This window comes from Onychostoma macrolepis, chromosome 12 (assembly GCF_012432095.1).
Source record: "Onychostoma macrolepis isolate SWU-2019 chromosome 12, ASM1243209v1, whole genome shotgun sequence".
Lineage (NCBI taxonomy): Eukaryota > Metazoa > Chordata > Actinopteri > Cypriniformes > Cyprinidae > Onychostoma > Onychostoma macrolepis.
Genome location: NC_081166.1, coordinates 24,420,453 through 24,441,915, shown reverse-complemented (window position 1 = coordinate 24,441,915; position 21,463 = coordinate 24,420,453). Strand labels below are relative to the sequence as shown.

The 21,463-nt window shown below is 37.2% G+C and overlaps 1 protein-coding gene across 2 annotated transcripts; it reads left to right on the top strand.

Moving 5' to 3' along the window:
• The first annotated feature begins 7,831 nt into the window (after window positions 1–7,831).
• nrbf2b (nuclear receptor binding factor 2b) lies at window positions 7,832–21,132 on the top strand. 2 transcript variants are annotated; one of them, XM_058793770.1, is made up of 4 exons: window positions 7,832–8,152; window positions 9,874–9,958; window positions 19,015–19,055; window positions 19,136–21,132. In XM_058793770.1, exons 1-4 carry the CDS (start codon window positions 8,123–8,125, stop codon window positions 19,757–19,759), a joined length of 780 nt encoding a protein of 259 aa, XP_058649753.1. In that variant the 5' UTR covers window positions 7,832–8,122; the 3' UTR covers window positions 19,760–21,132. The 2 variants fall into 2 exon arrangements, with proteins under 2 accessions (XP_058649753.1, XP_058649754.1); XM_058793771.1 differs by lacking the exons at window positions 7,832–8,152; window positions 9,874–9,958 and adding an exon at window positions 17,938–18,318.
• Window positions 21,133–21,463: the final 331 nt, after the last annotated feature.

Genomic DNA, 21,463 nt, shown 5'->3' with positions numbered 1-21,463 from the left:
TGCTCCAATACGGCCGTAGATGCAACATATATTTTTTAAGAATAAATCAAGCTAGTCTCTTCATTTATTCATTTATTGTTGATGCTACAGTGTGGACAAACACACGCTGCATGCAAAGCTCAATAAAGCACAGAATATCCTCAATGCAAGAGTAAAAGTGATGATTTACTTCACTCTTCCTAATGCTTAGACCCAGCTTAAACGAAACACATCCATCTATTCAGTCAATGAGATTTATTCCTGAGGAAAATTTTCATATTCATATTTCTAATATTTCATTATCACTGCAACAGTCGGTAGAGTTATGACTGCAATAATACCAATAGCTCTGTGAATGAATCTTTTTCAAGTGCAATATGAAAAAGCTGTTTATGGAGTCATTAACATTATAAGTGATATTAAGTACAGGAAGATTTTTCCCCAGACAAAAAGAAAGAAAGATAATGTAGACTGACAGGCTTTAAATATAATGATATTATTAATTCGCTAGGTTGAGGTTTGTGAAAATCACAATTTGTCAAATTTCAGACTCTGTGACCCAGAGGAGAACTAAATGATTCATCTTGGTTGATTATCTCATATTGCCAAATAACTCACAAGTCAGTTAGGTTGGCCAATGGGAGTCACTGTGACAAACACTAGATGTTTCCATTGTTTAGATTTCGTAGTTTTTATGACCTTCTTTGGAAATAAAATATAGTTTTGTGGAAACAAAAAGGCACTAACATAAACATTCAGTCGCTCTTTTTTATAGCAGTTTTTATACATCGACATTTAGAGGAGATTTTGATGATGCTTGTTTCATGAATTTGATGGTTAAATTATAATGATTGAAGATGACTGCATAATTGTGCTTAATAACATAATGTTATGACGATAAATTGGGTCCTTAATAGTTTTCATTATCCTATAAAATCAATAAAACACTTGAGGTCATGCTGTATTGTGGATCATGCTTTACAACGATTATGTTCACAACAGCACATACTTTTTTCATTACTCTTATAAAAATAATAATAATAATAATAATATGGCTCAATGGAGTTATGTCAGGTCATTCATAACTGTCTGTCAGTCAGCACCCGAACAGGCCCTATTAACCATCACCCCAGTGACCTCTGACATCAACACCTTCACACAGCTGTCCAGTGTTGTGTTATTATAAAAACAGATTCAATCTGAGGATGGACTTCATTTATTGTTTTTTTCTGTTTTTCAGGGAAAAATTTTGTTTCCTGAATGATCAATTTTGAGATTTTGGGATATTTTGTGGAAAGAAAAATCCAAAATACACATTTATGTGTTTATTTAGTCTACTTGCGTCTGTAGATTTCAATAGCAATGCTTGTCTTTAAAGAAATAGTTCGCCCAAAAATAAAAATTTGTTGAACATTTTCTTACCCTCAGGACATCCAAGATGTAAATGATTTTGTTTCTTCATCAGAACAGATCAGGAGAAATTTAGTATTACATAATGTGGATGCTTTTATCAGCTGTTTGGACGTCCGTTCTGACGGCACCCATTCACTGCAGATGGCCCATTGGTGAGCAAGTGATGTAATGCTGCATTTCTCCAAATCTGGTCTGATGAAGAAACAAACTCATTTGTATTTTGAATGGCCAGAGGGTAGAGAACATTTTCAGCAAATTTTCATTTTTTTGGCTGAATCATTCTTTAAAGGCCTATTCTGTTAAGTTTTCTCCTGCACTCAGTCAGAAATCTCCACTTCAGTAGCACTTACATTCTAACTATATTCTGAAGGATTTTGCTGAGGGGTTTGTTGTTCTTATATCTTTACATTACATTTTATTTCTAAACATGGTGAACATTTTTTCTTGATGTTGAGAATATTTTCTAACATCCAACTTGAAATGAAACAAGAATTTTGAACCTGGCTTTACCCAATGTTTTGATTTCTGTTCTGCGAATGTATGCGAATGTACGTATATTTAATTAAGTAGTGCCTTATTGGCATATTTAAACATAATGTTTCAGAAAACACCAATTGTCTTAATGTACTGTAATTTAGAGAGAATGTATGGTGATATCTATTAGTTTTACACTTTTACCCTATTCACCTGTAGTGTCAGCTTTATCACTGGTGTTTTTCAAGACTTGATTCTCATCAACTGTAAATCCAGTTTGAACCACTTGAGAAAGTTGTGAGAAGAAAGCTGAACACCTGACGGCGGTGAGAGCTGTCTGCTAGTTTAACATGTGTAAGAATATTTGTCAGGCACATTAGCTCACTGTGGGGTTCCCATTGTGTGTAAGGGGGCGGCCTTCAAAACCCCCATCACATTCCCTTTCTGTCTTTTAGGGCGCTCTGTGTAGGAGGCTATGTGGGATTCCCCATACAACAGCTCCAAAAGCACATAGGAACCTGCTTCTGCTCGTCGACAGAAAACCCGCTCTAAGCAGAATCCTTCATGTCAGGACAGAGGACAGTGCAGAGGACAAAGAGAGCGGCCGAGGAGCGGCAGTCAGTCAGTCAGACTCAGGGAGAGTGTGGGCTGCATTCTGCCTCCTGAGTAGCCGGGGGTCTTCTATGGCTTGGCTGGCTCATCATTACTTTTCAGGCCAGACTTCAGCCAGGTGAAAGAGGTGACGGGCCGTCCTCCTACACGTAGATTCCAGTGGACACTGGGCACGCTCTCTCACAGCTGTCAGTTGTTGTGACGTGCTGACAGAAGAAGAGCGACAGGAAGTGCAGAGATTGCCACACACATAATAGAGCTTACTAGCTTACTACTTACTCAGTACTGTACAGTATGCACTATACATTACCTGTGGTAGCACTTTATTCACCACTATAGATATTATATTAACTTTAAGTATAACTTTTGCAACTTTGCATTCCATGTCACCTGCCAGTCACTGTCTGCTTAATTTCTGCTTACACTTTATTTTGATGGTCCTCCAACACACATATTACTGACTACAAGTAACTTTGTAAGAACATATCAACTTATTGCACTAACCAAAACTCTAACCCTAATCTAACAGTTTACTAATACTCTAAAGAGAGTTTGCTGACAAAATGACAATTTTAAGTTTTAACAGGAGGCATTATCCCACAATAAATGATCCAAACAGTAGTATATTGCAGTGTTGTCACATGATCTCACTAGAGTAAGTTGATGCAACAATGTGTCAAGAAAGGGTTATTAAAATTGCAGCTGATACTGGTCAAACGTTTTGGGTTGGTATGATTTTTTTATTTTTTTTGACAGTAACAGTAACTTATTCTTACCAAGGCTGAATTTATTTGATGAAAAATACAGTAAAAACAGTGTTTTTTTGTTTTGTTTACAATTTAAAATAAACGTTTTCTATTTTAATATATTTTAATTTAAAATAATTTATTTCTGTGAATTTTCTGCGAATCAGGATCCTTCAGAAATTATTCTAATATGCTGATTTAGTGTTGAATGAATGAATGAATGAATGAGGCATTTATATAGCGCTTTATTGTGTATTGCAATACACCCAAAGCGCTTTACAATCATGTGGGGGGTCTCTCCTTAACCACCACCAGTATGCAGCATCCACTTGGATGGTGCGATGGCAGCCACAGGACAACGGCACCAGTGCGCTCACCACACACCAGCTACAGGTGGAGAGGAGAGAGTGTCATAGAGCCAATCAAGTGGATGGGGATTATTGGGAAGCCATGATTGACAAGGGCCAGTGGAGGGAATCTGGCCAGGACACCGGGGTTACACCCCTACTCTTTTTTACGATGAGTGTCATGGGATTTTTAATGACCACAGAAAGTCAGGACCTCGGTTTAACGTCTCATCCAAAAGACGGATGTTCAAAAACATTTCTTATTATTGTTATGTTGAAAACAATGCTGCTTAATATTTTTGTGTAAGTTATTATAAATTTTTGTCAGGATTGTTTGATGACTAAAAAGTTCCAAAGAACAGCATTTATTTGAAAGGCTGTAATATTATACATTTCTTTATTGTCACATTTGATTAATTCAATGCAGCATTAATTTCCTTTAAAAATTCTTAATGATCCCAAACTTTTGAACAGTAGTGTAAAATCAAGCTCATACCATACATCACATAGGAAATGGAAATTCAAGCGAAACACATCGCATTGTGGGAAACAGGCTGTGTTTGAAATTCTCTGAGTAGGTATTTCTTTTGAATAAGTAATTAGTCAAAGTTACAAAAATTTATATAGTATGAATGTGTGCAATATGAATATAATCTGGGTATTCTGTATTTGTTATTCATTGTCATGTGACCTACTAGCATCAGTTGTGTTGGTTCAATACTCCACGACTCCTCTCCCATGGCCTCACAGGTCAGTAAACTGTCCACTGGACCCACACTTAAGAATCTCACTGGAAACAGTAGGTCATCCAGGTTTTCTTTGTGTACTGATTTATGAATACTGTGAATTCAGAAATACTGCTCTGTTCACATACTATTTTTGCCTACTATATAATAGAAAAAGCATCTTATTGCTAGTTTTACTTGATATTTGTGCTGTGTTGGACACTATAGATTATGACATACTCACAGACCGATTACAGAACTATACTGGTAGTCAAGGGCAGGCTTTAAGATGGTTTAGATCCTACTTGTCCGATCGCTATTTCTTTGTCCATTTAAATGGGGAATCATCTCAATTAATGCCAGTCAAGTATGGAGTGCCACAAGGATCTGTCCTAGGCCCTCTGCTATTTTCAATATACAGTACATGTTGCCCCTTGGTAATATTATTAGAAAATACGGGATTAGTTACCATTGTTATGCTGATGATACTCAAATATATATTTTAACAAGACCAGATGAAACTCTAAATTATCTAAGCTAACGGAGTGTGTTAAAAATGTAAAAGATTGGATGACCAATAATTTTCTCCTATTAAATTTAGATATTACAGAGATATTACTTATAACATATAAAAATAGTAAACAGAATCTCTTAGATTACAATTAGCATCTAGACGGATGTAGTTACTTCCTCTACAGTCAAAAATCTGGGTGTTATATTAGACAGCAATTTGTCTTTTGAAAATCATATTTACCAAGCTACAAAAACAGCATTCTTCCATCTTAAAAACATTGCCAAGCTACAGAACGTGCTATCTGTTTCTGATGCAGAAAAGCTAGTTCATGAATTCCTGACCTCTAAACTGGACTATTGTAATGCACTGCTAAGTGGTTGTCCTGCAACTTCAATAAACAAGCTACAGGTAGTCCAAAATGCAGCAGCTAGAGTCCTTACCAGGTCAAGGGAAGATGATCATTTTACACCAATTTTACAGTCTCTGCACTGGCTACCTATGAAGTTCCGTATCAGTAACAAAATATTACTTACTTACAAGGCCCTTACTGGTTTAGCTCATGCATTACATGTCATTAACTAACTGCATGATTTTTACTGTACATTTCTGCCATATGGACATCAGCTTAACCACTGATAAGCTACTGCTATAATGTAAAAAGTTTAATTTCCTGTAAAGCTGCTTTGCAACGATATGATTTGAATTGAAACGCTAAGCATTCAGAAAAAGTTCAAACAATACAGAATGCACATACAATATGTTTGAAGAAATAAGAGCAATATGATTAAATGCTCTTCTGAACATGAAACACCTAGCCGTGGTGCTTCAGAACATCACATAGCTAATATCCAGCTCAGAAGACATCATTCATGTGCTAAATAAAGGATCGGTCACACAAATGTCAAGTTAGCAGCATGTGAAACAGGTTCACAATGAATCCCACACATACACGGCAGTTAGGATCGCTTTGAAGGAGAAAAGCAGGCTAACTTTGCACCTCAGAGGCCAGAACAAAGGCAGCTCTGTTTCAGTGGCCTGCTGTACATGAACGGAGAGACTTTTTTTCAATGAGTTATGACTCGATTCACATTTGTCCGTTGTCTCGATGGACACCCACAGTGTTCCAGCGACTGCATTCTGATACAGTACACAAAACACAGAGAGAGCTTTGCAGTGTCCCTGCTAAATATGGGTTATTTACACTTATAATCAACATGCCTGACTTGTGAATCACAAACATTGCATTCGAAATATACATGTCTTATATTTTGCGGAAGAATTCAGTTTCAAATGTCTGTTGAAATGTCTCAGATGAGATCTCTTTAATATGTCGATTGCTTCTCTTGGATAGCAATAAGATTAAATGAAGAGCAAATGATTTTTGTCTCTGCTTTGTAGCCTCACGTCTCCTGTTGAGTTTCCGAAGACACCTCAACAGCGTCTCAAACTATGCCCAGTTTTGGCAAGATATTTCAATATGAACAAACATTTTTTAATCAAATTCTTGCCAGGCCAAATTATTTGAGCTACAGTATGCTATCAACATTCATTGACTCATTGATTTGTGTCTTTTTTGTATTTCTCCTGAGGATATTTTTGAGTTCAACATTGAACTAAACTGAAGCGAATAATGACACTATTGTATTCTGTAGAGCTGCTGTACAAGTAAAACTGAAGTTGTTTAATAACTGTAGCAATTTCATAACAAATTTGGAAACATTGGCACTGTTATTTTCCTGTTTATTACCGTGAAGCTGCTTTGAAACACTTCGTATATAAATAAATGTGACTTTAATTTAAGTCACATGAGCTTTGCAGGAGTAACTTCTGAGCAATATAAATTCAATGTAATGTCATTGAATGTAAAAACAATCAATCAAACAAATGCAGCAAAAGGCTGATCAAAGGTTTTTGAAATGTGCATTGCTCGGCCTTATTTGGCCCTGAGTGCTGAGAGTGTACGGCAGGCCGATGTTTAGGCTGTGATTCATGAGGTTGTATCTGATCCTGTTCTGTTCTCTATTAGTAGTAATTGAACAGCATTTGGATAAAGCAAGTGGCACTTGACAACAAAAACAAAGTACTTGAGCTGATGACGTCACCAGTTAATAAGTGCACTCTTTGAATGGACAAAATATTATACTGTGCAAGGAATCTCCAACCACTGGACAGAAAAACACAGCATATAATGTTGACTGTGTCTTTGATGTATGTGTATGATATAGATTCAGTGCTGTTCACATTGTTACACTGACCAAAGTGTCTGAGTGACGCATAAAAAACATCCAGGGATATCAAATACCCCCTTAAATGTTATATTGAGACCCATTTTATATGAAAGGTCTTAACATTTAAATAAATCATTTGATACGATGTTCACATACACGTTTTTACATTGTAGTTACATTTAAAAAATGACCAAGTAATTACATCTATAGTGTAAAAACAAACAAACAAAGTGTTTTTTTTTTTTGTTTTTTTTTTACTGCAATAACAAACAATAACAAAATGGGGACATACTGCCAGCACATAAGAGTCAAATACAAAGGCATTGATGAAGAGATGCAATCAATTCCTTTGTATATTAAAATAAATATATTTTTATATGTCAGGCCTATATTAATTTATATGTATTAAATAGCATTAATATTTACATTAAAATAATAACATGCTACAGTTATAACAAGAACAAAGATATATGCAAAGAACAAGAAAAAATAAATACTTTTATCTGTGTTGTTTTTGTAGCCTACAATTACACAACATTGTAATGACATTAGAAAGGAATACTGTTACAACATATTTAGATGATACTCCAAGATACTTTATATTACAGATACAAAAAAAGAAAACACGGTGCATGTCTAAAAGAAGAAAAAAAAAAAAAATCACTGATATGGTAGGCTACCAGGTCCAAGAAACACGGTAAACTTTTTTTTGGTTGGTAATTATTGAATTTGTAGGACAAAAGCGCCCTCTAGTGGTGCGGTAACATCACAGCATTCCAGAACAGATTTTGAGCATTTTTTCGTCTAATGAGACACGTTCGAGACTAAAACATCTCACTTATTATGAATGTGATATGATTTCGCGTGATTTATTGAGCAGAAATGACAAAAAGAAAAGCGCGGTCACGTCACGCGCGTCGCTGTGGGGTGACGCGGCGGTGACGTCGCGGAGGGGAAGTTGTTTTTGCTCGTCTGTTGTAGCAGTGGATCAGCAGCCGGTGAAACCAGAGTTTCTGGTCCCGGAATAAAGACAATAATGTGCCAATGAGTCTCTCGTGCAGTTGAGGCTGTAGTTGATGAAGGAATGGAGGTGCTGGACAGTCCTCTCAATCTCGTAAGTGTCTGTTTACAAGTCACATTAGCATGCTAGCATCTGTTAGCCTAGCCGCATTTCATCTCTAAACAAATTAAAATAAAGCTGCGAAGAGGTTACCCGGGTGTTTAAATCATTAACCCTTATGTGAAGACTTTGTATAAACCTGGTGCTATTTTAATGTAACGTTAGCCTCCATATGTGTGTGTGTTTGTTTACTGCTGGCAGCTGATCACCTTTAAACAAACGCACACACTGACTTGTGACTCGAAATGTGTGATTTATTATTTCCTAGAGTCTAATAAACGATGACAGTACGTTACTGTTGGCTGTTCGTTATATGATCCTGAAATTGAGAGCAGAAGGATCTGTTTACTTTGAAGTTATGATTAAATATAGCGTGTTTTATATAAGTTTATCGATACATTTTAGTGACAAGTGGGGTCCAAGGATCACTAAATTCTTCTATTTTGCACCCCCTCCCTCTTTTTTTAGTTTAATAAAATTTTGCATTGCAAATTATATTATCGGCATAACAACAAAACAGCAAAAATAAGAGACAATCTTTTTTGTTCTTTGGATCTCTCTCTCTCCCTATCTTAATATTATGTTGGTATAAATTGCAGTATAATTCCATGAACTGAAATTAATTAAAAATAATGTAAAAACAATATTAATGAATATCATATTTAATATACTCTAATTTAAGCGAATAAGTATTCATAAGACCCCTTGTGAAAAAGTACACTTTAGCGTACTTAATATACTTTTAATAATTGCCTATATTTAAGTGCAAACTGAATGTAATGTTATGAACACTTATTGCATGTAAGTTTTATATATATCATAGTTTCAATTGATATTAAATGCAAGTATTTGAACTCGATCCACTTGAGTAGTACATTTTTGTATGTATTTCATAGTTCTGCTCTCTTTGAAATAGGTTTAATGTGTACTGCTAAATGTACCGTGTTTATGGGAAGCTAAATATAATCTTGTTTTTGTTTTGTAAAGATGATGTAATTTAGTGCATTTAAAATGTCTAATATTAATTTAATATATCTAATAATAATTTGAAAAGTAATATCAAATCACACGCTACAGCAAAAGTACCTTACATGTGTTTTAGTGTGTTAGTCACATCTAAGTAATTCTTTAAAGCATGACAAAAGTTTTTTTTTAAATGTACTTTTATGATTTGAAAGAGACTACAAGTACACATACAATTAAGTGCAGTTCTTTTTCACAAGGGTCAATGGAAGCAAGAACACCTGGCCATCTGCAGAAAGATTTTCCAAGTTTGAATTCAATTTTCACTGTCAGCTTTTTAGTGTGGTCTCAGACGCCACTGTAAGCACTTGTGCTTTGGGATAAATATGTAGATGTTGATGCTTGACTGGGTGTGTGATTAAAATCTGAGTTCACATTTAGTCACTGAGTGAAATGAGGTCAGTGGAGGGTCTGAGCATGAGACTTGAGTTCCTAATGATCTCCTTGGACTGCTAGGTGAACTACAGCAAAATCAGAGCAGATCATAACATAGCTGGATGTGGAGTGGTGGAGGTATGACAGAAGCATTGTCACATCGGTTCATATACCCATCCATTGAGATTGAAAGGATTAGAATCTCATGTAGGTCTAGAGTTAATCAGGGGAAATACTGTAGCAGCAGGTAATGAGCTGTCATTGAGTATCTGTGCTGTGTTAATAAACTTGTAATGAAATAATGTCATCTCTTTCAGGCGCATCAACAGTGCAGGAAAGCAGACCGCTTGCTGGCTGCTGGGAAATTTGAAGATGCCATCTCCTGCCACAGAAAAGCTGCAGGTTGGTTTTGGTTGTAAGCTCTATTCGGACACTAATTGTTTCTCATGGGGACATCTGTGAAAATAAACTTACACGACACCTCGGTGATATAACTTCGGATTCGGATAGTGATTCATTTATTTAGTTCTGTGATCCTGCAAACCTGGCAGGACCTGTGGTCAGTCACATGATTGTCAGCTGTAAACAAAATTTGTAATTGCTTGGACAATTCATTCATTCTTTCATATTTATTTTAATAGGAAAGTAATATCCTGTTTGTTTTTTAATTATTAAAATATCTAGTTAAAAAGAGAAATATTAATGCACTATATTTTAAATTGCTTTTTGTCCTGTATTTTGTCTAAAAATGATAGATGTCATTTTAAAAAAGTAGAATTTAGCAGACCCCTTGTGAATTTGACCGGAGTACTTGTTCGACTAGTAAAATAAATTTAATTTAATGAAGTAAAAAAAAAAAAAGAACATTTAAAGAAATTAAAACTACTTAATAGGGCTGGACAATAATTCAATATCAATATACAGTGGGTACGGAAAGTATTCAGACCCCCTTAAATTTTTCACTTTTTGTTATATTGCAGCCATTTGCTAAAATCATTTAAGTTCATTTTTTTTTCCTCATTAATGTACACACAGCACCCCATATTGACAGAAAAACGCAGAATTGTTGACATTTTTGCAAATTTATTAAAAAAGAAAAACTGAAATATCACATGGTCCTAAGTATTCAGACCCTTTGCTCAGTATTTAGTAGAAGCACCCTTTTGATCTAATACAGCCATGAGTCTTTTTGGGAAAGATGCAACAAGTTTTTCACACCTGGATTTGGGGATCCTCTGCCATTCCTCCTTGCAGATCCTCTCCAGTTCTGTCAGGTTGGATGGTAAAGGTTGGTGGACAGCCATTTTTAGGTCTCTCCAGAGATGCTCAATTGGGTTTAAGTCAGGGCTCTGGCTGGGCCATTCAAGAACAGTCACGGAGTTGTTGTGAAGCCACTCCTTCGTTATTTTAGCTGTGTGCTTAGGGTCATTGTCTTGTTCAGGGTTGCTGCAGGATTTTTAAGCTCAAATTTAAGACTTTTTAAGACCTGCACAAATTAAATTAATACCATATGAGCAGGGTAGGGCAATGTCTATGGTAAACTGTAAAATGAATGTAAAAAGCACGATTTACTGTTCAGATAGAAGTTTTCACAAAACAAAAAGTTTCATAAAATAATACACTCCACATTTCAGCCTTTAAACCATTTTTTAAGAAAATGGATGAGTCAAAATTATTAATTATTATATTAATTTAAATAATTATCAATAAATTATTATATTAATTAAATAACATACAAACACATTTTACTGTCTAGATTTTTATAATGGATTATCTCCTTATCGATCCACCAGTTCACATTTACAGCTCTGCGTGTTTGCAGGGTAAAAATATGGGTCGAGTTTTGCATTGGTCTGAACAAAAACAACCCAATGTTCCTGCAATACTGGAGACTGCAGTTCTAGGACTGCATAGGACCCTATTTTTTGGGACAGCACCATCTATTCCAACAGAGGAGACCTGATTCAGACATCAAACAAACAAACAGATGCAAACAAACAGCACATCAGACGTGAAGCGCTGCAGCTAATTAACTGAAGTCTCGCACAGACACAAGTCTTCTTTCCAAGAAAACTGAATTTTAAACCAGAATATATTGAAATAAATTAGGTTAAATATTTCAAGAGGGTTACCAACGGGTATGTTTAGGGAGTTTAGGAGTTGGTTAGGACAATAATTGTGTATAAAATTAAATAACTACATAATTCCTTAAAAATAATAATATACAGAATTGAATAGCAAGTGCTATAAAACAGTATGAGCCACTAATTTTTAGTCATTTAGCAGACGCTTTTATCCAAAGTGACTTATAAATGAGAACAATGAAATCAATCAAAATCAACAAAAGAGCAACGATATGCAAGTGCTATAAGAAGTCTCATTTAGCCTAACGCAGTACATGTAGCAAGAGATTTTTTTTAAATTATATAATAAATAAAAAGAAAACATAGAATAGAAAAAGAATAGAGCAAGCTGGTGTTAAGAGGCCTTTTTTTGCTTTTGTTAATTGTATAATAAATAAAAAGAAACATAGAATACAAAAAAGATTAGAAAAGCTAGAGTGCAAGTCTAAATGACATAATACATACAAAAAATAAATAAATAAAATAAAATAATTAAAAAACAAACAAAAAAAACTATAGGGCCCTGGAAATCCAGTTCTGAAACTACAGCCTCCGGTATTGCAGGAATACCCTACTCACAACAACAGCCTTATTGAACATGCACATTCATTCTCTGCCAGCAGGAGGCGCTTTCGAACGGTTTCCGCGGTAACAGCAGAACACAAAGCAGCGCAACACTGGACTTTGAAACGTGCCTAGCTCATATTTATTTATAGCCTTTTGAAGTTTAATTGTCACATTAAGCTGTATAGCGATTCTGGTTTGTACCCAAATTTAAGATTAAGACTTTCTTGTACAATTTAAGACTTTTTATGACCTTAAATTTGATAAAGTAAATTTAAGACTTTTTAAGACATTTTTTTTAAGAACCCGCGGGAACCCTGCTTGTTGGAAGGTAAACCTTCGGCCCAGTCTGAGGTCCTGAGCACTCTGGAGAAGGTTTTCGTCCAGGATATCCCTGTACTTGGCCGCATTCATTTTTCCCTCGATTGCAACCAATCGTCCTGTCCCTGCAGCAGAAAAGCACCCCCACAGCATGATGCTGCCACCACCATGCTTCACTGTTGGGACTGTATTGGACAGGTGATGAGCAGTGCCTGGTTTTCTCCACACATACCGCTTAGAATTAAGGCCAAAAAGTTCTATCTTGGTCTCATCAGACCAGAGAATCTTATTTCTCACCATCTTGGAGTCTTTCAGGTGTTTTTTAGCAAACTCCATGTGGACTTTCATGTGTCTTGCACTGAGGAGAGGCTTCCGTTGGGCCACTCTGCCATAAAGCCCCGACTGGTGGAGGGCTGCAGTGATGGTTGACTTTCTACAACTTTCTCCCATCTCCCGACTGCATCTCTGGAGCTCAGCCACAGTGATCTTTGGGTTCTTCTTTACCTCTCTCACCAAGGCTCTTCTCCCCCGATAGCTCAGTTTGGCCAGACGGCCGGCTCAAGGAAGGGTTCTGGTCGTCCCAAACGTCTTCCATTTAAGGATTATGGAGGCCACTGTGCTCTTAGGAACCTTAAGTGCAGCAGAAATTTTTTTGTAACCTTGGCCAGATCTGTGCCTTGCCACAATTCTGTCTCTGAGCTCTTCAGGCAGTTCCTTTGACCTCATGATTCTCATTTGCTCTGACATGCACTGTGAGCTGTAAGGTCTTATATAGACAGGTGTGTGGCTCTCCTAATCAAGTCCAATCAGTATAATCAAACACAGCTGGACTCAAATGAAGGTGTAGAACCATCTCAAGGATGATCAGAAGAAATGAACAGCACCTGAGTTAAATATATGAGTGTCACAGCAAAGGGTCTGAATACTTAGGACCATGTGATATTTCAGTTTTTCTTTTTTAATAAATCTGCAAAAATGTCAACAATTCTGTGTTTTTCTGTCAATATGGGGTGCTGTGTGTACATTGAGGAAAAAAATGAACTTAAATGATTTTAGCAAGTGGCTGCAGTATAACAAAGAGTGAAAAATTTAAGGGGGTCTGAATACTTTCAGTACCCACTGTATATTGCGATATAAGTTTTTTTCAATAATGGTGATATGATTTTTAAAACGCATTTCCAATAATTCAATATGCATTACTAGCGTTTCCCAGACATTGATTTATTTGTGTTTTATATGAATGTATGTTTGAAAGGAGCCAACTGTCTTCAGAAAAGCTTCAATGGCATTTTTATTTGATCTCATAAAGTAGCGTTCATAGTAGAGCTGCACGATTCTGGATAAATTGAGAATCACAATTTTTTTTGTCTCAAATAGAGATCACGATTCTCCCACGATTCTGAACAAAACGAAATAATTTGTGACAAAATATTAATTGCTCGTAAAAGAAGGGTCAGAGCACGCACATCCAAAAATGTCTTGGCCAGGTGTAAGATCAAAAGGTACATAAAAAAATAGAAAAAAGATCTGCACACTGTTGTTGTTGTCACTTTATTCAAAAAAATAATAAACCGATTTTTACTAAAAGTGGTTTGAATAAAGCATTCAGTGACTCACTCATGAATACTTGTTTCATTACTGGATGAATCAGCATTTTTGAATGAATGATTCAATGACAAATACATTTTATAACAGTCACTTGTCGCCATCTAGTGGAGAAACACTGTAATCAAGACAAACGTTATTTGAAGCGGCAGTTACTTTCACAAGGTGATTTGCTCTATTTTGATCGCTACCATAGACATCAGTATTTATATCCAAACTATAAGCGTTTATCACTGTATTTCTGTGATAATATGAATGATTGTAAGACAGAAATAATACTTTGTGGTTGAAAAGACTGTTTGTGAAGCTGTTTCTTACCTAAACATGATAACTGCTCTCTCTGTGTCAGCGGCAAAACAGATTTTAATGTTCCAGTATGATTTTTTCAAAGGTATAATGAACACGGGTGAATCGTTGTAATTTAGAAATGAGATCGCGTGGGTGTTTGAATCGAGATCGCGATCTTTTAACGATTAATCGTGCAGCTCTAGTTCATAGTGCAGCGCTGCTTTGTTTACAGCCGTTACTGGGGAAACCACTGTTTCTGCCGCCCCAAAAGCGCTCCCTGCTGGCAGAGAATGAATTTGCATTTTCTATAAGCCCTTCTCCAGCAACGTTTTTGTTGTTACTCACTCATTTTAATGTTTTATGCAGCAACTCAACAGCAAACAATTTTAATATTCTTTATCTTGGCTGAAGCACTTTTGTTACAATCTATAAGGTGTGTCTGAGAGTCTTATGCTTATTTGAAGGTGATTTCACATTTCTTGTTTGTAAGAAGGCAAAATACAAATAAAAGGCAAGGCAAGTTTATTTATACAGCACATTTCAAACACAATGGTAACTCAAAGTGCTTTACATAAAAGGATGTAAAATAATCATAAAAAAAAAAAGAAATTTTTAAAACTTTTAAAATTATTTTAAAAAATTGATTTAAAATGAATTAAAAGAGTTAAGAATAGAAAATTATTGTACATTAAAAACAGTGCAATCAGTTCAGACGTAGCACAGTGCTCATTCGGTAAATGGTTGGAAGCTGGTTCCAACGGCAGGCGGCTTAATAGCTAAAAGCGGACTCCCCTTGTTTTGTGTGAACCCTTGGTATTTCTAACTGACTCAATCCTAATGATCTGAGTGGTCTGTTAGGTTTATATTCAGTGAACATATCTCCAATGTATTTAGGTCATAGGCCATTGAGAGATTTATAAACGAGTAAAAGTACTTTAAAATCTCCTCATCCACCACCAGTGTGTAGCATCCACCTGGATGATGCCACGGCAGCCATAGCAACTCCTAGTTTTCCCAGGAGGTCTCCCATCCAGGTACTGACCAGGCTCAACCCTCCTTAGCTTCAGTGAGTAACCAGTCTTGGGCTACAGGGTGACATGGCTGCCGACAATTACAATATGGGTGGACCATTACAATAGTCCACCCTGCTGGTGATTAAAGACATGAACAATTTTCTCCAAGTCTTGACTGGAAACAAAACATCTAATTCTTGCAGTGTTTTTGAGATGATAGTATGCTGATTTAGTTACTGCTTTGACATGACTACTGAAACTAAGCTCTGACTCCAGAATCACCCCAAGATTCTTGAATTGATTTTTAGTTGTTTGACCCCTAGAGTCAAGGTATGCATTCACCTTGAGTACTTCATCTTTGTTTCCAAATGCAATGACTTAAGTTTTCTCCTTGTTTAACTGAAGAAAGTTCTGGCACATCCAAATGTTTATTTCATCATTGTATTGGCTGAGGGAGTCAATGGGGCTGTAGTCATTTGGCGATAAGGCTAGGTAAACCTGGGTATCATCTGCATAGCTGTGAATTTGTTTCTTTCTCATTAGTTGACTTAGTGGGAGCATATACAGGCTAAACAAGAGCGGTGCAAGAATTGAGCATTGTGGGACTCCGCATGTCATGGACGTCCACTTAGAAGGGAGAGGTTATTATGTGAGTATAGGAGAGCATAAATCTAAGTATGACCTGAACCATTTGAGGACCATCCCAGAAAGCCTGACCCAATTTTCCAGTCTCTCTAGAAGTATGTTATAATCGACAGTGTCGAGCGCAGCTCTGAGAGAAAAGGTGAACATTAATTTATTTGTACTGTTTTTATTTCTAAAATATTATATAGTTTTATAGGAGAAGGTTTCATAGACTTGGCAATTTTTTTTTTTTTTTTTTTAGAAGTTTGTAGGTACAGGTACAGTTGTGGGTGTTCTTGGCAGTTTTTCTGAGGCTTTTTAAAATATTGTTCATATTGATATCAGAATTTGAATATCGTATTGACCGAAATTAAGAAATATATTGTGATATAAATTTTGGCCATATCATCCGGCCCTAATAGTTCATGGTGATTTTATATAAATCTATATACTAAATATATATCAGTGGTGAGCGGTGACCTTTTTAACCGGGTATGCTGAGTACTAAGATTAAGACCACACCCCCTCCCCCCTCTCCTCCCCCGTCTCCTCTCCTCATCGTTTTTAAAACACACTCAAAGAAGACACCGTGGCAGGTGTCGATTTAAAAGTATGCACATTCCTACCTTATTTGTAAATGAAATTTACCAATCCCTCGTCTATAGACGGTTTCATCAGGCGCACGCGCCTGGACCTAAGTTAACTTCCGGTCTGTGTTTGTTTATCAGTCTTGTTAGTGGCGCCGGCTACAAAGGCAATTAAAGTTAAAGTGATGAGTAATGAAGTTGGGCTCAGGTTGTTGTGCTGTGGGATGTGTTTCACATACATTTATTTATTTGTGGCGACCCACCATGATATCAAAACTGACCGATTTTCCAAAAGGCTTCGTTGAATAAACATGAGCACGTAACGCATGTTTAAAAATCAAAACGAGGCGCGGGTGTTTTTATATCACTGTATTTCTTAAGGAACACTGTCTTTAGAAAATATTCGATGTCATTTTCATTAAATCTGGCATGTTATATGCCTGATAAAGCAGCGTTTGTAAGCTCAGCGCTGCTTTGTGTAATGTACAGCCCAACAGCCGTTTCCGGGGAAACCTCTAGTTCTCCCGCTTTAAAGCGCCTCCTGCTGGCAGAGAATGAATTTGCATTTTAAATAAGTCCGTCCAAGTAGTTATCGCTGCATCTCAGTCCGTCTGATTTACGCAGCAAACATATTTTGCTTATCAAAACATAATCTACTCTAGAGGGACTTAGCTGTTGTTACTGATTGTATTTGGATGTCTACCGGAAGTTATGTTAGAGCCACAAAAGCGCGCATGCGCAGTAACGTTTGTTTATGTTGTTGCCCTTGAAACCGTCTATAGTTTCAGGTTTAGTTATTCCAATGCTAGAAAACTAGCTGCTTTTCCCAAGTAAAAACCGCCAAATAACGTTTACACGTAATATTCAGAGGGTGGGGAGATGGGGGATTCCCCCGCTCTATACGTCTCTGCATAGACTGAATTATTTTATTTTATTTAGGCTATTTATTTATTCATTTATTTTTTTATTCCCAGTTAATAGGAGTTAAAATTCCAACCCGGGTGACACTACTCCAATAATAGACCATGAAAATACAAATAAAAAATAAAATATTATAATAATAATAATAATATTGCCAAGTAACGTTGCAAACAACAATAAAATCAGAGAAGGACTTTAACTGTAAGCGACACAATACGGAAAACAAAGGTATTGTTTCTTATTTTTTTCCTGATGTTTGTTGTTAAAAAAATTTAAATACATTTTTATAAACCTTTTTTTTTTTTTTATTTACCACTTGTTGACAATAACGTCTTCAACATTGTCTATGACCAGCAATGTGTGGACTTTGAAAATTTGCTTTGCTTGAGAAAGCATGAAAATATACAGTTATGATGTTTTTTTGCATATGATTTAGTCGAGTCAGTTTTGCATCAAACACAATGTAATTTTCGGCAATCGAGATCTGTCAGTAACAGCGTGTTTTTCCATGGGCGAGTGCTTGGCGGACAGCTTGCCAGCTAACACTGAGAACGCGCTACAATCCTGAGAGTCATAGCAACAGAGCGGAGGCGCCAAAGCTGCAGAGAATCCGGAAGAGCTCGACAGCTTCCGTCACTGACGTAGATTTACAGAAAATGACCGTTGTTTGTCAAATAAATAATTTTACATACATATTCCCAACACTTTATTAAGCTGTAAGTCACATCTCAAATGACAAGGGATCAACTTATAATCATGTTTATATTAATTAGCCCGTAAACTTATTCTCTCAGACGGCCTGGGTATGCGGCGCATTCGCAGCTTATATGGACGGAACGCCACTGATATATATATATATATATATATATATCATTAGTTTACATTTTTATGTTCTATTTTTGTTTTTCCTAACAGCTCCCATTCCTTGTAGTGGAGCTGTAGTTTCCTCTTTTCATTAATCAAAGTGTCCATATTTAAAATGTGTTCATGTTACCATGAAATGCAAAAGTTAGCGTACACTGCTCAGCAGTAGTTAAAAAGGATTTACAGAAAAATTGGATTGATCTCTTGTAAAATCACAGATGTCAGTACCACACAACCTTGGTGTCAAAAAGCAGTAGGTCATTCGTTTGAACATTTGTACACAGGTGGTGGGAGAAAAACACAGACATTCTGGATTCGAACAGCAATAAAATCACAGACTAACCTGTGTAAATTCTGAATGCATCTTCATGAGAAACAGTTGTCTTGCGTGCAGGACTTTAGTCTCCTTAGGTTTGTCTCACAAAGAGCGCCAAAGCTCGGGGAGTCAAATTTGAGCCTAAACAATATTCTTGTACAATCTATGAGTAGAACTGGGCTCAACTTCAGATTGGAAGTGTGTGCTTAAATAACTTGCAATGTTTCCACAGAACTTCTCAAGGAGGCCATGAAGCTCACCGAGTGTGAACAGGTACGTCTAGATGGTCCTCATTGTCCTGCATATTATTTATTGTGGATGAAATTGACTATGAGACGTTTCTTTCCTGCTAGGCTCGCTTGTCTCTGGAGCTTCAGAGGGACAGTCATGTCAAGCAGCAGAGGCTGATCGAGGAGCAATGGAAGCGAGCAAAGCGAGAGGACAAGCCCAGAACGCTTCAGCATGTTCCCACCTCAGACCAGACGCCACGCCGTCACCTACAGCTGGCCGGAGCTGCCACAGACATCTCCCAACCCTCCGAACGTGAGTACGACACCTGGCTGTACCTCCTGAAGAACAAAGGCGCTGTCCCAGAGCCCTGCGCAGGCAGTAAAGCCCAGAAAGACGACAAAACCCGTCTAGAGGAGCAGCAGACCACCATCGATGACCTACGCAACCTGGTGGACCGACTGGTGTCCGAAAACGAGCAGCTGAAACAGGAGAACGAGCAGCTGCGGGCAGAGAACGTGCGGCTGAAGAAGGAACCCTACGCCGATGCTGACTTCGTGGAGCGGTCGGAGCTATGGGTGCTTCCGCAGACAGCCGAGGAGCGCAAGGCCAAGGACATTCCCATCCCCCAGCTCCCTCCGCTGGAGATGCCCACTCAGGAGATCCCTCTGGAAGACCTGCCCGGCCTGGAGCTTCCTGAGGACATTCAGCAGGAACTGCAGGAGCTGCTGGACGGGGAGAAGCTGTGACCGCTCGCACTCAAAACACGCACCAAAGGGACTTCGATCGCCGTCACGTGCCAGCAAACACGCAGAGAAAGCACATTCACGGTGAAGCAGCCCTGTGGCGTAAATGACAGTTCGCGACTTCTCAGTGGTGCCCCGTAGCGATTGGATGTACAAAGAAAGAAAACAACTCTTTTTGAAGTACGTGTGCCTTTTTGAACATTTCTTATACGTTTTTTCTTTTTTTTGTTATGAAGTACAGTACGAGTGAAAAGGGATATCGGAGATTCTGTCGAACACTATGTTATCAGACTTTTTATCAGCAGGTGAATTTGCCTCTTGCAAAATCCCACTTTGAATCGAAAACTATTTCCTACACAGACACTGTGAACTACATGTGTGTGTGTGTGAGTGTGTGTGTGTGAGAGTTTTGTGCAGTATCTGTTGATCAGCACCATCGTTGTCGACATTGTGGTTATGCCGTTTCAGTCGTCTATCAACAGCGCAGATTTAGGGCATAGAGGAAGCCGAGAGGCCTCAATGCAATTAGTTATGCATTCTGTTTCCGTAAACTGATAACCAGCTTGCAGCACTTGTTTTGCCTTATTGCAATTAGTACGAAGCCCAGTCATGATGCCATCTCTGGACGATTTGTAGCAACCTATAAAACAAAAACAGCGTTGGATCATTTCTACAGGAGACTGAACATGAGCGTGAGACTATTGCATTCGGAACTATAAGCAATAATCTGGTCAAGTGCTACAGAATCACTCATTCATTTTGTTGTTTCTCATCTCCGCACACTTCTCCACTGTGTCATTCTTCAGATGCAATGCAAACAGCATAGGAATGGACGGACCTGTGTGAAATCTGGATGAGTTGAGGATGTTGTTTGTTTGTTTTGAAGCTTCATTTGTACTGTACTCATCAATCAAGGATTGTCTGGGTCACGGTGTTAATATTTTCAGGTAACTGATTGCACAATCATACCTTGCTCTAACAATAAACCAGGTTCACTCCTCACACTAATCAAAAGCTACCAACATGTGCCAGACGCGCCTGGGAAGAGCTGAATTTATGGCTTATATTTCTGTCATGAAGAGGGAACCAAATCCACATTTTGCTCTTTTTATTGTTACTTTGTTTTTAATTCAATGTTTAATTACTGGTTTATTGCAGTAATCAGGGTGCATCAGATTTTGTTATTTTACTTTTTGTTTTGTGATGTAAAAATCAATGAAAATCATATGACGAAAGTGTTTTGATGCATGAATGGCTGTTCTACGGTAGCTGTACGTATATGATTAAGATATTGAAAATAAGAATTTATGTATAATTCTTTTGTGAGTTTACTTGTTCTGACAAGCATTAAAGATTTTAACAAGTGGCAGCATAAATCTGTTTTCAGTTATATTGAAAATAATATACTGCAATAGTACAAACATTCCATCCAGTCTGAGTATGAGCTCACAAAAGGTGCAATCATCATAAAACAATGTTTGTTTTGATGGAATATAGCATGTCAACTATGCAAACAGAGATCTAAATTGGTCACTGATTTTGAAAGGTATTAATGTAAAAACAATTGTACTGCTTTTTAGGTTTATATAAAACATTATTATATTGTAAGACTCTTTATCAGAGACTTTGAAACGGTAGCTACGCTGCAATTCAAACAAGTGTTCATTTCACTGTTTCTAAATTCTCACAGAAGTTCAACAGCCTCCT

Bases quoted from the DNA above. Each gene is read 5' to 3' on its own strand.
- nrbf2b (XM_058793770.1), top strand. From the start codon at position 8,123: ATGGAGGTGCTGGACAGTCCTCTCAATCTC. The intron at 8,153-9,873 runs GTAAGTGTCTGT...CATCTCTTTCAG, and splicing joins TGGACAGTCCTCTCAATCTC to GCGCATCAACAGTGCAGGAA. The intron at 19,056-19,135 runs GTACGTCTAGAT...CTTTCCTGCTAG, and splicing joins AGCTCACCGAGTGTGAACAG to GCTCGCTTGTCTCTGGAGCT.